At 37.0% G+C, this 17,481-nt stretch overlaps 1 protein-coding gene across 1 annotated transcript in view; it reads left to right on the forward strand.

The window, feature by feature from the left end:
- Nucleotides 1–17,481, forward strand: part of ACACA (acetyl-CoA carboxylase alpha) — a 335,776-nt gene that overhangs the window by 232,283 nt on the left and 86,012 nt on the right. Inside the window, exons 34-39 of the mRNA XM_012648637.1 lie at nucleotides 4,669–4,710; nucleotides 5,840–6,055; nucleotides 6,825–6,980; nucleotides 9,394–9,597; nucleotides 14,524–14,679; nucleotides 16,420–16,566. Of these exons, the coding sequence (XP_012504091.1) occupies nucleotides 4,669–4,710; nucleotides 5,840–6,055; nucleotides 6,825–6,980; nucleotides 9,394–9,597; nucleotides 14,524–14,679; nucleotides 16,420–16,566 (921 nt within the window). The remainder of the gene's footprint in view (nucleotides 1–4,668; nucleotides 4,711–5,839; nucleotides 6,056–6,824; nucleotides 6,981–9,393; nucleotides 9,598–14,523; nucleotides 14,680–16,419; nucleotides 16,567–17,481) is intronic.

Below are 17,481 nucleotides of genomic sequence, written 5' to 3' on the forward strand. Positions count from 1 at the left end.
GTACAAAAAATCCCCTTTCTTATCTCTGAATCTGTGTCGTGTCCTAGAGTATATCTAATAGCTTTAAAACATTTTTTTCTCCCAGCTATCCTGATATTTCTGGATTTAGGTTGAATAGGGACATGTATAGGCAAAATCTGCTCGGAAATGAGGCCAGCAGGGGGGTCTTCCCTGGCAATCGTTGTCTGGTTCCTATTTATAGTGGCATAAAGTAGGAAATTAGTTAAATTATCAAGTGACTTGATTTGTCATGAGTGTAGAAAAGGCTGCTTTAGAGCGTAGAGAACATTAGGTTTAGGTGTGGACTGGATTTGCTCTAAAGAATTGAATGGCAGAGGAGTTGGGATATTTTAATGTTAGTCTGCTTAAACATGATTAGTGGTTTTCAGAGGACAAGGGCAACTATTACTGAACTCTGTTCAGGATCTACAATAGCTGGGAAGCATTGGCAGAAATTAGGGGTCACTGTCATGGTACTACTGTGAATTTGCCTGCTGGTGGTAGCTTGCCATTCATGAAGGATGCTTAGCCTCTGTCATGTCATCTGATGTGTGCTTGCCCCGTAGTTAGTGTAGTGTAAAAAAGAGGAAGATTTCTGGGAGTGTTAGAGATGAATCCCTTGATCTCTTTGGCTTCTTGGTAATCCACTGTGATGTATACCCTGTTCTACACTGTGAAATCCCTATATTATTGATTAGAAGAGAGAATGTGCGCCTGAGAGGGCAAGGAGAGGAGGAAGGTTACCAAGTTTGGTTCAAGAATAACATTGGTTGGTGGAATGAAGCAAGCTGCGTTGTTACATAGTTTGTCTTTCAGACTGCCTCAGAACCAGAACAAGACAAGTGAGCGCCAGACAAGAGTAGAGGTTCCTAGGGAGTGGGCGTATTTTTAGGCATGTTTATTCAGATGGCAGTGATGGCTATACGCATTTCCGATACTTCATTGTTTAACCACCATAGTCCCCAGAAAGCTGCCCAGAAAATATGTTCTGCTGCAGCCTTAGTCTCCTGGCTCTACATGGAGACTCTTGTGCCGACAGCAATATTCACGAGTGTTAGGGAGGCTTGGTGTTGAGTCTGTTTCCACAACCATCTGATTAAATCGAGTACCCATAATGGGACTTGAATAACTGCTTAACATTGATATTTAAACAGAAAGTTTGAGGAAAAACAAGTCTCTCATTGTAAATATATTCTTCATATTTAAAAAAAAGATCAAAGCCATGAATGTAAAAGAGGCCCCTTGAATTGCTGCAGCTATCTAAACTGCAGCTCTACAGTTTTAGGTTAGTTAAAACTCATCAACTCACTCTGTTAGTTTCATTCGTTTCAGATCTGCAATTCCAAAAGTACAGCAGGAAGTGCTATCTAATTGGGATACAGTATTATGCTCTTTTGAAGCTTTCCATATTTTTTCAGCAAAGTTTTATTGAAGATACCAAAATGCGTATTTTCAGGATTTTTTCTTATCCTTTGTCACCTAAACAAAAGCATTAGGTCCAAAAATCATGATGATATTCTAAATCAAACAGTATTGCATGTTAATAAAATGTTTCCTTTTGTTTCTTGCTTGTAAGATTGCATGAGTTTTTTAAATTGCTATAAATCTCCCAAGAGATTGTTGTAGTTTTATGATTGTCATGTGAGTGGCTCCACTTTCAAATTAGATGTTTTGGATTATTTGGGCCTCGATGGAAGAACTCATTATCAGGAAGAGTTATCATAATTAGTAGTTGATTTCTTTTAAAAAAAAAAAAAGATAGTTCTGTTTGCTAGTGGACCAACTATTAGTTTTCAGAAGGTTTGGTTTGGGTTTTTGTTTTAATTACAGTCTATATAATTAGTTCTCAGCATGTTGAGGTAAAAGAGAATTGCACCAACAAGCTCCCAATTTCTTCATCTCATTAGGTTTTTAACACGATTATTAGTATCATAATCAGCTATGATGTTTTTTGTTGCAGGTTTTCACATTCTCTGATTTGCAGGGTGTCTTGATTGGCTAATTTGGGCAAATTATTTTGATTGTCTTGATGATGGTTGGCTGATTAGAACACAGCAGGGGTATAATTTCTTCCTGAGAAATGTTGCATTCTTTTGTTTTTGGTACCAGAACACTAAGAGGGTTTTTCTTTGTGTATATTCAATTATGATATTTGCCCATAACACTAGTAGAATGCCTGGAAAGCAATTACATTAGTGATGGAAAAAGCATGAATACTGTCAGTGGAAAAATTGGCAGTATGAGGATATATTGGCATGAAGGAATTTACTAAACCATAGGATCAGACTTGGGGATTTTTTTTCTTTTTTATATTATCTGTGATTCTGTAGTTTATGAGTGCCAGAAGAGGTGACTTTGAATAAAAGTCTTCAGACTTCCAAGTCTCTCAAAGAATTGCTTGACAGTCCTGCTTTCTCATCATGCAGAAGGTCTTGCCATCTCCTGTTCTGAATATTCAATACTTAAACTGAGAATTTTACTGTGGAGCTAAAAATTTACACAGAAGTTAAAAAAAAAAAAAAAAGTTTGCTGATCTTTGAAGTGCAGCTGAAAAAAAGTTTGATTATATTATCTCATGATACGTTTTCTTGGCTAACCTTAATGAAATTGGTTTTTCTAATTGGTAGTTGTTGCCCAGTTCTGCCAGGAATTAGTCAGTTTCTTCATTATTTGTATTTAAGGTATTTCTATGCAAACTGCTTTACTTACATACCTTTTAGTTACTACAAATTTTCTTAATGGAAAAGAAAGCATTTTTTATTACTATTTTATTTTTGAAGGGAAATGGTTTTGATCCTATAAACGTACATAACTGAATAAATAATATAACTAAATAAATATTTTAATTAACTAATAATAGTTCAGGCAGAATAGAAAATTGTGTGCTTAAAAGATTGTATTATCACGTTCCTTGACTTTTCTTTCAGAGAGTTCCATGGAAAGATTTTGTTATCCTTCCTTTTTTGACATGTGTTACTTTTTAGGTAATGCTTTGAAAGCTATACCTCTTTAGAATAAAACCAAAACTTGATTCTATAAAGCCACGAGTGTGAAATCTATGACAACTCAGCTGAATTTCCATCTACTTAACCTTGAAGTCATTCCCATGTGCTTCCCTATCATTGGGTGGGAGTGGGGGGTGGGAGAAGAGGATTATTTAGAACAAAACTTCATTAGTAAAATATCAGTCCTGTTTAAAATCCACTTTTAAGTGCTTTTAAAGACCCAAGCCTAGCCAAGGGATTTCTCTGGGCTTGGTAATGATCTCCTAGAAGCCTGTTAAATGTAGTTTTACAGTTAAAATACCAAGGAAGATGTAAAAAGGTTTATTAACTGTGCAAGCCTTAGTTAAGGTGAAGGTGATGTGGAATACCTGTGGAAAGTATTCAAGATTTCAGTAAATTCAAGAGCCACAAGTTTTCAGCATGAGTTTTGCTTTGTTCATTTGTTTTCTGTTTTTTTCCTTTAAAGTCTTAATTTCTGTTTTTTGTCTTATGAAAGAGAAATCCTCTAAATAAGGAATTTGGATTGTAACAGGAATAGAAAGGTAACAGTCTGCCCTTGAGAGGTGAAAGGGCATGCGCTCTGGAGTTAGAGAGACCCAAGCTTATTTTCTGGCTCTGTGATCCGGGCATACCACATGAGCCAAGGTTTCCTCATCTGAAAAGTGAAGGTCGTGATACCTACCTCTAGAGGTTGTTGAGAACATTGGGTGGGACAACACACGAGAATGCCTGCCACCTAGATTTTCAGTCCATGTTTCTTTCATGGTTCCTAAAGCTCATTGAGGATATGTAGGTAGCTAGTCTTGGTCTCTGCCTTGTACACGTGTTTGATTATATTGCACTCTAAATGGAGAAGATGCCTAATGAAACCTCCTATAGAGGCAAATAATAATGACCTGATTCCAACACTGCCAGTAGAGCTTCCCATCCGAGAAACAGGGGTATTTGGTGTTAATAAGTTAAATTTCAGAAACTAATGAACTCTGCTAATTGAATTCATCTTTGTTAATTAATAAGGTTCTAGTAAATTGGTTGCTTTCTTGCATAATGCCCTACAAAAAAGCAGTAAGACCTAATGATTACAAGTTCACTAGTTCACCCCATTCTTTTCCTAGACATATAGCGGTAGTGACCAAAGTAGCTTCTTGTAGTTTTCTTTGTCTTGAAATGTTATTTAAACCCTTGAAATTATTAACTAGAGAATGCATGTGAAAAAATCATGGACTGAGGATTCTATGCTATCTGACTAGTTTACATTTTAAGGGCTTCTTAAGGAGAAACTTGGGAAATCAGTCCCGTAACTACTATTGCAATGGCTGCAGCATAACAGTATATTGGTTTTATTTGCCAGGTTATGCGAAGAGCAACACCCAGGAAGATTTTTTTTTCACTTGGGAAATAAAAATAAAAAATACAAATTGTTTTTCAGGGAGAGGGTAGATATTAAAGTTAAGTTAATAATGTGGTGATTCTCAAATTTGGAAAAGGGGTCAAAGTGATGGTTACTCAGAGGATTATTCATATTTCTCAGACTAAGCTTAGGTAAGGAGCATGTTTTCTAGAAAACTGTATTCTAGATGCTTGACTGCTTCTATACTATGTGTTTGTCCCCAAAGAGCTGTATCTATGAAGCACTGACATATTTCCCCCTCCTTTAATACAGAGAGAATTCCCTAAATTTTTCACATTCCGAGCGAGAGATAAGGTAAGGACTGATTTCTTCCCTATTTTTTTAAATCAATCTTCCTTCCTCCCTCCCTCCCTTCCTTTCCTTTTTTTTCCTTCCTTCCTTCTTTCTTTCCTCCCTCCTTCCCTTCCTTCCATTTATATAATTTTTATTTCTTAAAAGCCCAAGAGTAGTTTATCTTTGCCATTCTCCTTTCTCTGATTAAACTTGTGCTTCCCTTTGCCTTACATGTGTCTTAAAAATAAAGCAGACACCCTTCTGAAAGACTTTGGTTTAGGAAACAATGAAACGTACTGAGCTACCCAAAGAAGGCAATTACTTTCAAAATCATCCCTATCCTTTTTAGAATGATCCTAAAGGTGTGATGATATTAAAGGACCACTAAGTAGGATTATTCTTGTTCCTACACACAGTTTATTTACATTCCACTTTTGTTTATGTACATTTGTTTTTCAATTTTAAAAGTAAAAAATGTCAGACCATGTTGGTTTCTTCGTGTTATCAGCTTATATTTTTGGCACTCTCTCTCCATTCACTCAATTGACATGTGCTCTGGAAAAACAATTTAGTTTTGGCAAAACATATAGTAAATGTACTAATACAACTTTTTAATATAAATAGTTACATATCTATGAATATAGTATGTTCCAAAGCCAAATATCTTTTACAAAATTACACGATGTTTATTTGTTGCGTATTTGTTATGTCCTCTGTACCGTGTCATAAGTGTTAAGACATGGGTCCTGTCCTTAAGCATTTTAGATTAGTTGGGTAAGCTCAAAACATTGGCATGTGAAGTAGATATCAACGTGAAGCAGTCTGTGTAAAAATGAATTATATAGATGTTAAATGCTATAGGAGTTCTAAGGGAATTTAGGGTTTTTTTGCTTGTTTGCTTCTTTGTTTTTAATACAGAGCATCGCCACTTGTAAAAGTATAAATGATGAAAGTTTGGGAAATAAATAGGTGCTTCAGTGCCTAATCTTATTATGTAAGCTGTAGCATTATCCTTGTACGTAGCTCATTTTTGTTGTTCATTAGTACATCATATGTTTCTGTTTTCAAGCGTCTCTTTTATCTACACATTCATACTACAATTTTGTAACTGCCTCTTGTGAGCTGTTTTTTCTCTGATTTTTGCACTCAGTTTGAGGAGGATCGTATCTATCGTCACCTGGAGCCTGCTCTGGCTTTCCAGTTAGAGCTGAACCGGATGAGAAATTTTGACCTCACTGCCATTCCGTGTGCGAATCACAAGATGCACCTGTATCTCGGGGCAGCCAAAGTGGAAGTGGGCACAGAAGTGACAGACTACAGGTTCTTTGTTCGTGCTATCATCAGACATTCCGATCTGGTCACCAAGGTGGGTGCTGTACTTTAATGGGAAGTTATCCCTGATGGAAGGGACAGAGAAGTAGGCATGGTTCAAAATTAGGTTTTCATCTTTTGAATCAAGGCTCTTGTTCTCTTTCATCTTACTCTCCAATAACTGGCAGAAGTCTGAGAGTCATTGCTCTCACAAAAGTAAATATTTCATATAATAAAGGCTTTCCCCCCCTTTTGGTCATCCTTGGTAATGGAAGCATGATAGCACTCACCCGAGAAAAAGAAAAGCATACTAACAGAAAAATCACAGGGAGAGTTGGGTGATGACAGAGGATAAGGAGAAAAGTTAAGAAAGAGATGATGCCATGGTAAACGTGTCTCGAGGTATGGGTAGTGTCCATATATAGCAAGGCACTTCCTGGTGTGTTAGTTACTATTGCATCCCACAGCTATAACCTTTCTTCAGCTTTTCCTTTCTAAACAGATTTCCTTTCTAAGTAGCTCTATTTGGCATATGTGAAATATAATCCTATTGGAGTTACAGCTCTGGGGATGCCCAGCATTTCTGCCTCTTGGAAGAGAATGATATACTAAGAGGCGGGAGAAAGGGCTGGTGGGGGCTCTTTATCTGTCCCTTGCCTGCCCCTGCTGCCTGTAGTTGCTGGACTGACTCTAGGCAGAAGGGTAAACAGTTTCTTTACCAGGTGTCTTATGATTCATGACATATGGCTGCTTAAGTAATTATAATAGCCATTTCTTTATTGCCTCTTTTAAAAATCACTAATGTTGATTTTCTTCCTGCGTAGGAAGCTTCTTTTGAATATCTACAAAATGAAGGGGAGCGACTCCTTCTGGAAGCCATGGATGAGTTGGAAGTTGCTTTTAACAATACAAATGTCCGCACTGACTGTAACCACATCTTCCTCAACTTTGTGCCCACAGTCATCATGGACCCATCAAAGGTACATTCCTTCTTAGCTTCTCTCCCCGCACTAGAAAGCACAAACAAAGGGATTCATTCATACTTACCTCACTTGGACTTAGAAACAGGTACTCTTTTCCAATTGGTTGATCCCTTAATCTTTAAAGTTTACAGAACCCTTGTAAGACTGAGTTTCTGGGATGGTGTCAAAAATTTGATAAAGCCATTAAAAACAGACCTCAAGACTGAAGGTGGTGGTGTGGTGTTAGCTTGCTGGTCACTTATAAGCAGTACAAAAATGTAAAACCCTTTTCCTTTGTTAGTGCCTGTTTTATGATATTTGTCATGATAGTGATCCTGTTTTATTCCCTAAGATTTCTCATCTGGAATAATTAATTTTGCTGTTATTGAGCATTTTGGCTAAATTACTGTTTTAAATGTTACTTACCTAGTGGCCTTAGTGAGATAATGTACCTTCCCAAAGTATCTAACCTATTTTTCTTTAGTATTTTTCCACAGGGAGAGAATTTGGCTGATAAGGAATTTCACATGTATTATGTATATTTTCTTCCCTGAGGCTCCATTCTAATACATTCTATATAATTTAAGGAAGGAAAACAAGGTGATTTTTGTACTTGACCTTTTATCCCAGGTGTAATAAAGACAGGCTACTCTCTGTGTTCCCGCCAACTCTTTCTATCATGTTATGGAATTTGGGTAGGAGAACCAGTATTTCTCTTTCTCAAGATTAGTCATAGCCATGGACTTTTGCTTTCTGAACTTAGTATCTAAACTGAGGTATAGCATTCTACTTTTTTCTTCAAGATTCCGAGTTAATAATGGGTTCCTTTTGTCTCTCAGGAAAGCCAAGGACAGTACTACTCATTAAGTCTCAAATCTCATCATCTAATTTAAGCAAAACTTCTAAAGGCCAGGTGTGGTGGCTCACACCTGTAATCCCAGTGCTTTGGGAAGCCAAGGCAGGAGGATTGCTTGAGCCTGGGAGTTTGAGACCAGCCTGAGCAAGAACAAAACCCCATTTCTACAAAAAATAGAAAAATTAGCTGGGCAGGGTAGCGTGTGCCTGTAGTCCTAGCTACTTAGGAGGCTGAGGCAGGAGGATCGCTCAAGTCCAGGAGTTTGAGGTTTCAGTGAGCTATAATGACACCACTGCACTCTAGCCCGGGCAACAGAGTGAGACCTGGTCCCCCCAAAAAAAAAAAATTTCTCCTAAGCATTCTGGGACTGATGAAGCCAAGAAACTTAAAACATGGCCTGGACACTAAAACTGTATGTCTTTTTAGATTTGGCTTACCTTTTTTCAATGATTTTTTCGAGATTAGTCTCTCTGCTTCCACTCTAAACACCTGTATGCTCTGGCTCTGCTTTTCTGGTCATTGATGGCTACCAATTTTCTGTACAGAGATTGTTGCTTTTGTTCCCTCAAGAAAAGAATGGATAAATATCTCTTGGTTAACAAGCAAGTGTGAGAATAGAGGAGTTAACTCCTCGAAACCCATTCTAACTTAAAATTCTGTGGTGCAGAAACAAACTGCAAGGGTGACACATACTACTGAAGAACCAAAAGAGAGGGGTGATATGAGATATTTTTGAGATTTTCTAAGTTGAGAAAGCATTTTAAAAAGCCACTTCATTTAAGAACGTGGTAATTTCTAATAGTATGTTCTAGCTGCCTATAGCCGTAAAGGTTTTGCATTAGCATGTCAATGATAAGAAATCACATCTAAGGCCATTTAGTTAAAATAACTCTCCTAACCCTGAAAACTAAGAGCATTAAGCTGACTTGGTATAAAGCTTAGAGAAGCCAGGGAACATCTGTCCCATCTCTTTAAATCACAGGTGGACTTAGCAGTGACCAAGCTTCAGGGTTCTGTTTAGAGAAAACATTCTAGCACCACCTACAAATTGCCTTTCTTTAATTTGTGCAATTTACTAAGAGACATATATTTAAAAGTTTAATAAAATTGTATGGAAAAAAGCTCATGGTGGTAATTGCTATTTTGATTTAAGGCCCTGTAAGCGCAATGAAACATAGTTACCATGCATATAAATGCTACTTAATAGCTATTTAACTAGAGATTTTATTCTTATTGGGAGCTTTCTCTTAAATCCCATGGCTTATAACTTTAGATGCTGCAGATCTTTGATATAGAGTATGAATATAATTGGGAAAGAGTTGCACAGATTTGGATGTCATGAGCCAGAGAAAACCACTCAAAAATGCTAGGCCAACATGAAATTGTCCCTGACTTTTTCCAAGGAAGAATATGTTTGGGAAGAAACTGTGTGACCACTTTTTGTAAGGAATATAGTGTATATCTCCACAAATCGGCATCTTTTTTTCAATCCTTCTTTCCCAAAGATGGGCAGACCTGAACAGGTTGTAGTTACAAGGTATTTAAGTTTTATGCTTGGTGATGTGTCTGTGTCAGATTGAAGAATCTGTGCGGAGCATGGTAATGCGCTATGGAAGTCGGCTGTGGAAATTACGCGTCCTCCAGGCAGAACTGAAAATCAACATTCGCCTGACACCAACTGGAAAAGCAATTCCTATCCGCCTCTTCCTGACAAACGAGTCTGGCTATTACTTGGACATCAGCCTCTACAAGGAAGTGACTGACTCCAGGACAGCCCAGGTACAGTAGTCAAGGAGGCGCCTCAGAGTTTTGATTTGGTCCTACAGATAAGCCACTTGTCCTTGTTATGGAAGACCCAAACTCACAAATCTCATTGGTTCACCCCACGATTATCTTCTATGAGCTTGAATGGTTATGTGAATTTGAAAAACTTCATTTGCCTTTTATGATGTGTCTGTATTCTCAGTCATGGATGTCATAAAACATTCAACGTTTTGTCCCATATTGGTGAGCACTAACAGATGCCAAGTGAACCTGACTCCAGAGCTAATTCTGCAGTTTAGGGCTCTTTTATTAGAGGACTATTGGACTACTTCAGCAATTGAGTCTCTGGTCTGATTTGTCTTTCCTGTTTTCGGCATAGTTAAACTGCTTATTGGCAAGTGAGGAAAGGAGAATTGTTGGACTATGTCACCAATTTCTGTGTTAAAGAAGGAAAATTTCAACATAGTGTAGTAGCATGAGTACTATCAAGCAGTGACTTTATCATATTTATCTATTATGTTATTCTGTTTATACACATTGTCTTTCCTTCAAAGAGTTCAGGGTGTCATATATCTATATAAGAGCAAAGTGGCAAACTTTAACCCATTTTCATGTAGAAAAATTGAGAATGTAAATATAGAAAGTGACTCAGTAGACTGATTCTGTGAGAACAGAGAATTCCCTTTTAATCTGTTTTACCACCTTAGTTTCCAAATATTTGAGTCATTTACTATGATACTGAATTTGGATTGGTTCACTATTGCTCTCATGTTTTAAGAACTAGGATATTATTTTAGGGCTTTGCCCTGTACTTGAGAAGTGCATTCCTTCTGATTAAAGGATGAACATGCTCCAGTATATGTAAACAAGGGTTTCGGTCTATTCTGTACATTGGGTGCCAGGAAGAGATTATGTGTCTCTTGTTTTTATCTCTGTCCTTTAAAATCCAGGAATAGAGGTAGGAAAAGACATTTTTTTTCTGGTCTTTCGAAGATGAATTTTAAAAATCTCAGTTTGGGCCAGAAGCTGAAGCTCACCACACACCTGTAATCCTAGCGCTTTGGGAGGCCAAGGTGGGAGGATCACTTGAGCTCAGGAGTTTGAGACCAGCCTGAGTAAGAGCAAGACCCGTCTCTACCAAAAATAGAAAAAATTAACCAGGTGTGGTGGTACGCACCTGTAGTCCCAGCTACTCGGGAGACTGAGGCAGGAGAATCACTTGAGCCCAGAAGTTCGAGGTTGCAGTGAGCTAGGCTGACGCCACTGTACTCTATCCAGGGTGACAGAGCGAGATTCTGTCTCAAAAAAAAAAAAAAATCTTGGTTTGGACAGTTGTCAGAATGACCTTTCATTTTGTGCTTCGATTCCCAGTTAGATGGCTAGAGAGATCTACCATGTGAGAACTGAGCAGTAAAACAAACAGAGTGAGTAAGAGCACGAGTGGTGAGCAAGAGAAAGCGTGTTCGATAATTTTTGCTGCATTTGATGTTTTTCAGGACAACCTTGAAGACATTTTCAGTCAAAGCTTTCTATGAGCAAGGATGTTTTTAATTAACTTCTACAGTGGCTTCAAGGCAGGTCTATTCTTGTGAAAAATAAGATGGCCACTTGAGATTTTAATGTTTTTGATAAATATGTTTGTTCTTCATAACTACTTTCCTTTTTTTCCTTTCTTTTATTAGAAAGCTCTGTAATTTCCCTCATGCTGGCTAGTGGTGACGCAGGAGCATGAAAGTTGTAGATGCCTTCAGTCAGGGTTTGGTGCTATTGTGCTTAGTAAGAATAAGCACTCCATAAGTATCTGAAAGAATGAGTGAGCCACCTTCAGCCTGAGAGGGAACCCCTTTTACAAAGGGTCCTGCATAGTTAAGGAACTCTGAAGGAAGAAGTCTTCCTTAGGTTCTTCGTTGAGAGAGTTCAAGAGCCAGTGCCACGTGGGAAATAACTTGTGAGCGTGGCTGGAAGTGGGAGCTGATGGAAGGAGCAGCCTCCAGCCCAGTTACGCTGCTCCTCGTGCCTACTCAGTGCCAACTGCCAAACTGTCTTTCCCTTTCTTTAGCGATTCACTATATGAATTTAAGATAATACAGAACCATGTCTGTCATTCAGTCATTTTTCCTTTAATTCAGTGTTTACTGACCACTTATAGTGTGTCATACACTATGGATACAAAGATAAACCGCGATGTCTACTCAAGGAATTTACATGTCAGTGGAAGAAGACATAAATGATTTGTTTCTCTGTGGTGTGGTAAATGTTATCATATAAGTGTATGGGGTTCCAAGGGAGCAGATTATGTGGGTCAGAAATTGGTTTCTAAGAGAAGCCCTTTTGTGATGGCTTCTTGGTGAAAGGTGTGCCATATATAACATGTACATATTTTCATGAACTTGTAAAACATATAAGTGATTTGATTTCCAATGTGTAGCGTAAGAGAGAAATAACATTTTAAAATCACCTTTATTGAGGTATAATTTACATGTAATAAAATGGACTCATGTACAGTTCATTTCATTCTGACAATTGTATACACCCGTGTAACTACCATCACAATCATGGTAGAGAACATCTCATTACCCCACAAAATTCCCTGATTCCCCTTTGCAGTCAAAGTTAGAGGAGACAACCCCAGCTATAGGCAACCACTCGTCTGCTTTCTTTCTTTCTCTTTTTTTTTTTTTATTACCTGTACTGGTTGTCTGTACACTGATCTGCTTTCTGTCACTATAGATTAGTTTTTCCTGTCCTAGAATTTCATATGAATGAAAAAGACAATGTATACTATTTTATGTCTGGCTTTTTTGCTCAGCATAATGCTTTTGAGGTTCATCCATGTTGCATACATTATGGGTATGTTCCTTTTCATTGCTAAGTAGTATTCCGTTTTATGGATTTACTGTCATTTTTATATTCATTCATCTGTTGATGGACATTTGGGTTTTATTTCCCAGTTTGGACTATTAGGGATAAAGCTGCTATGAACATTCATTTATAGATCTTTGTGTAGATATGTTTTCATTTCTCTTGGATAAATATTAAGAGTATAATTGCTGGGTTACAGTACATGAATATGTAACTTTATAAGAAACGGACAAACTGTTTGCCAAAGTGGTTGTACCATTTTAAATTTCCACCAGCAGTATATGTAACCTAGATGGCTCTCTCCGACCCCTTCCTCAGTGCGCGGTTATGTTACTCAACTATGACCAGCCTGTCTTCATGCCAGAGCTTGGCAAATCTGAGTCACGCACTGTACCCATAGGCCTTATCTCGGGTAATAGACAAGAAATGTAGTTCTAAGAACCTACAGTTTTTACCCATTTTTCTTATTTTGATTTGGCTTGTCTCTTCTGAGTTCAGTTTTTTTCATACTGTACCCTTGCTTTACTTAACACTTTGAATCTCTTAAAACATTCTGTTTCTATTCTCACATTCTTAAGATATTACTAATTCTACCTCCCATGTGGTGACTTTTCCCATTGGCCTTGAGGAAGAGGACTGGGATCTCTAGTCTGTGGGCCTTTAAGCAGCCTCAGACAAATTTTGCCCTGAACAGGATCTGATTGACAAATGAGCAGAACATTCTTGTTCCTCTGAGCTAAAGGGCTAAGGATTCACTTAGCTGCACAGTACCCAGGGTTTAGGAAAGTGCTTAATTCTATTCCTGTGCCTATATTTCAGGTCCACAAATCTATTCATTCATAAATGATAGACTTGTGCTTATTTTTTAGGTCTGAATACACGTTTGGGTATACACATCCCCTTACATCCCAATCTGCATTTGTATTCACTGTGTTGGGAATCTATGTTTTATGTATTCATGTATAAAGTGCCTAGTTTAGTGTTATACAACCTCTGGGCACTCAATAAATATTAATTGAATTGAAATAATGGCATCCCTTATAAATATTCATAAGCAAATAAAACTATCTAAATATATGGAGCATGAAGTACTCTTCTAGAAATATTTGAGTTAAAATGATTAAAAACTGGTGTAGTGATTTCATTATGTGACATTAGAGGTATTCCAGGAGCTATTCACTAGTTGTAGACAGTATCCTGGGGGAAAATAAATATATATACATATATATTTTTAATATATATGATTTAATAAAATGTTATTTTACTATAGGCTATGTCTTATAAGCTAACAAGAATTAAATATCTAGATGGATGGATGAAATCCACTTCTGGCAGAAATCTTTGAAGCCTTTGTGTGGCTAATAATATTTATGAAGCACCTTCTGATCAAGTGGACTAAAGCACAGATAATACAGTACAGCCTTGATCTGTCTTCTACCATTGGGGAAAGAAGAAAATTATCTTTTTAAAATTTATTTATTTATTTTTTTGAGACAAGGTCTCGCTCTGTTGCCTGGGCTAGAGTGCAGTTGCATCATTATAGCTCCCTGCAACATCGAACTCCTAGGTTCAAGCAATCCTCCCACCTCAGCCTCCCTAGTAGCTGGAACTACAGGTGCAGGCCCCATGCCTGGCTAAGAGTATATCTTTAGTGCATAGGTGTTCCTCAACTTAAATACTAGGACTGCTCCAGACTGGTTAGTTGATAACACTTCGTTTTTGAGTATATGGGATTCAAGTCACTTTAGAAGGCAAGCATCGTCAGACTATCGCTGAGATATGAAATTTATACTGTGTTTTCTTGTTGATTTCAACTAATTCAAAAGTGAGAGCAGCTTATGGTGTATAGCCGGTTACATACCAATTTGGGGGGTTAATCTGTAAAGAGCAGAGAGCACAAAGTATCCAGTGTTAAGAGGCATGTCTATGCTAGCTACTGAACCCACCAAAAGTGTTTTTCAGGAGATAACATTTATTTAAAAAAAAAAAAAAGCCCCTCTAGGCAGCTACCTGATTTTTTTCTCTGTCTCTTGACTCTTTATGCCATTCTTTTTTTCTTTTTCTTTTTTCTTTTTGTAGATCATGTTTCAGGCATATGGAGACAAACAGGGACCACTGCATGGAATGTTAATCAATACTCCATATGTGACCAAAGACCTGCTTCAATCAAAGAGGTTCCAGGCACAGTCCTTAGGGACAACATACATATATGATATTCCAGAGATGTTTCGGCAGGTAAAATGGCTAACCAGGGGGCTCTGACATGTTCCAAGGAGGCAAAGTTTTCCTGAATTTCCATCAGATGAAGAATTGACTGGAAAAGGGGCACTCCCAGAGGGCAGGAAATATCTTGATAATATTTTCTTTTCTATTTCATTTGAGAATTTTTGACTGCCAAGTCAGATAGGATGTTTTTTTACGAATTAATGGGAAGAATGGTGAGAATAGAAGTCTCTTTTGAGTAGAAGAGAGTAAACTAAGACCATGTGCCTATGATGGTATTAATAGTTTACAATGACCTGTGTGAGGAATTACATATACATTTCTAAGTCTGTATTCAAATTGTGGATATTAAAAAAGAAGTATGAAAGTAGTTCTCATTTTCCTATTTTCCGGGATAACCCAGGTCCCTCGTTGATAGCCTAGGTTAATATGATGAGAATCAATATAGATAGCATAGACAAATGGATCTAGAGTTCATGGCACAAGTTTACAGTATACGTTCTTTTGTGTGAGATTTATTATAGCTGAATAAAAACTAGTGTGAGAAAATATGACATTATGAATCTTATCCTCTATATGAAAATAAATTCCTTCGATCTTTATGGTGAATCATCTCTATGCTGCAGATTTTTCTTCTATCAATAGAAGGCAAGAAAAGTATATCACCAGCAGAAAATGCAACCGATAAAGTATAAAAAGAATATAGAATTTTTCCAAGTATCCTAGTCAATACTACCAGTATTACCACATTTGAATTTTAATGAAGTTATATATGTGGCTTTGTTAAATAGTCTGTAATTCCTGTGTTATTCACCAATATAAGAGATTACCTTTATGTAACCATTTGTTTACAAATTCTATTGCCTGAAACATAGCTACCTTCACTTAATATTTACCTTTTATAGCATTGTTAGCCTAAAAGCTGAGTTTGGTTCTGTTTCCCAGTGCCAGTGCTATAAATAGAAATCACATTCTAAATAATTCTTCTTATATAGTAGACATTGACACTGTGATTAGGATATATACGTATGTGTGAGTCATTTGGGCTTTAAATGTTACTTTGAGGCAAGCAAAGAAAGAACTGAACTGGTTCCTGCTTCATGAAAGATTTGTTTTATTTATAGAAAGTTGGAAATGAAAATCATAATGTTTTTATAATGAATAGGTGTGTCTGTCTATTTTCTCAAATTTGAGCATAATTGATTTGCACATTTACAAACAGTAATGTACATTTAGTTAGCTGATTCCTGTGTATGGGCCTGTAGCTATGAAAAATATTAGAAAGAAGATTCTTTCCCTAAACGTCTAGTAAAAACTTTATTCTTGCCTTCCGGGATTTTCTTTTTATTAGCTGAATGTCATGTCACTTTCCTGAATATTCTTCTATTGCCAAATTTGTTTAGGATTTTTTTTCCTTTTTGTAAGAAGGATTTAATGCTACTTTAGTTTTTTAATTTTAATATTCCTGGGATAGTGTTAGGTCTTTTGTGTGTGTTAATGCTCTAGTGCTGATTCAGAATCACTCAATAGTTTGACTCTGTTGGAAAAGTGCCTGACTTTTGGCATGTAAAAAATAATTACAAATTTATTTTAACTGAGAGTAGGAGCTGGAGAATTTGGTCTACTGCTTAGATTCTCTGCAGAACACTTGGAAAAGAAAGCAAAATCAGATTGACTGAATCATAATGATTATTTTTGTCTGTATTGAAATGTTAATTGTCACTGAGTAATCAACCTTCTCTCTCCTACTAGTCCCTGATCAAACTCTGGGAGTCTATGTCCACTCAAGTATTCCTTCCCTCACCTCCTCTGCCATCTGACATACTGACATATACCGAGCTAGTGTTGGACGATCAAGGTCAGCTGGTACACATGAACAGGCTTCCAGGAGGAAATGAGGTGAGTTGTCAAAACTTGCCTCCCCTTCTTATTTCTGTGCCCACTAGTAACCAGCGTTCTGTGGGGGTGACCATTAAATAAGTACTGTTTAAGATTGAAGTGGCATAGGCAGAATACTAGTCTTGTTGGTAGAGTTCTTTAGAAAGAGAACGTTGACTGGATATCAAGGAATTGTTGATTTTTAAGGTGTGATAATGGTATTATGATTTTGCTTTTTAAAGAAGAATATTGTTTTCTGTTATACCTACATACTAAAATATTTATAGATGCAATGATTTGCTTCAAAATAAAAAGGGGTGAAGGTGGGAGTACAGATGAAACAAGATTGGTTATGAGTTGATAATTGAAACTAGGTGATAGCTACATGAAAATAGATTACTTTCTCTATTTTTGTATATGTTTGAAATACTGAGATTTTCTATAATAAAAACATTTAAAGTATTGTTTTGCCTAACGTTTTTCCTTATTTAGATACTTAATTGCATACTAATATGTGTTGTTTTTTTTTAAGTATCTTTTCCATGCTCAGCTCATTTGATCTGCTACTGTTGTGAGCATGATAAATGTGTTTTTCATAAAGGGGCTCAGTCAGAACCAGGGGTTTAAATGTAAAAGAAAGTAACAGAGAACCCATTTTTTGGTAATTATCCAATAATGCATTTCCTAGAATTGGTATCCCTTCTCACATAGTAACCTATTAATGATGATATAAAGTCATATTCTGCTCTATACTTTTTTTTTTGAGATATAGTCTCGCTCTGTCGCCCTAGCTAGAGTGCAGTGGTGTCATCATAGCTCCCTGCAACCTCAAACTCCTGGATTCAAGCCATCCTCTTACCTCAGCCTCCCGAGTACCTGGAACTGCAGGCACACACCACCATGCCCAGCTAATTTTTCTATTTTTAGTAGAGATGG

This window comes from Propithecus coquereli, unplaced genomic scaffold (assembly GCF_000956105.1).
Source record: "Propithecus coquereli isolate 6110/MARCELLA unplaced genomic scaffold, Pcoq_1.0 Scaffold291, whole genome shotgun sequence".
Taxonomy (NCBI): Eukaryota; Metazoa; Chordata; class Mammalia; order Primates; family Indriidae; genus Propithecus; species Propithecus coquereli.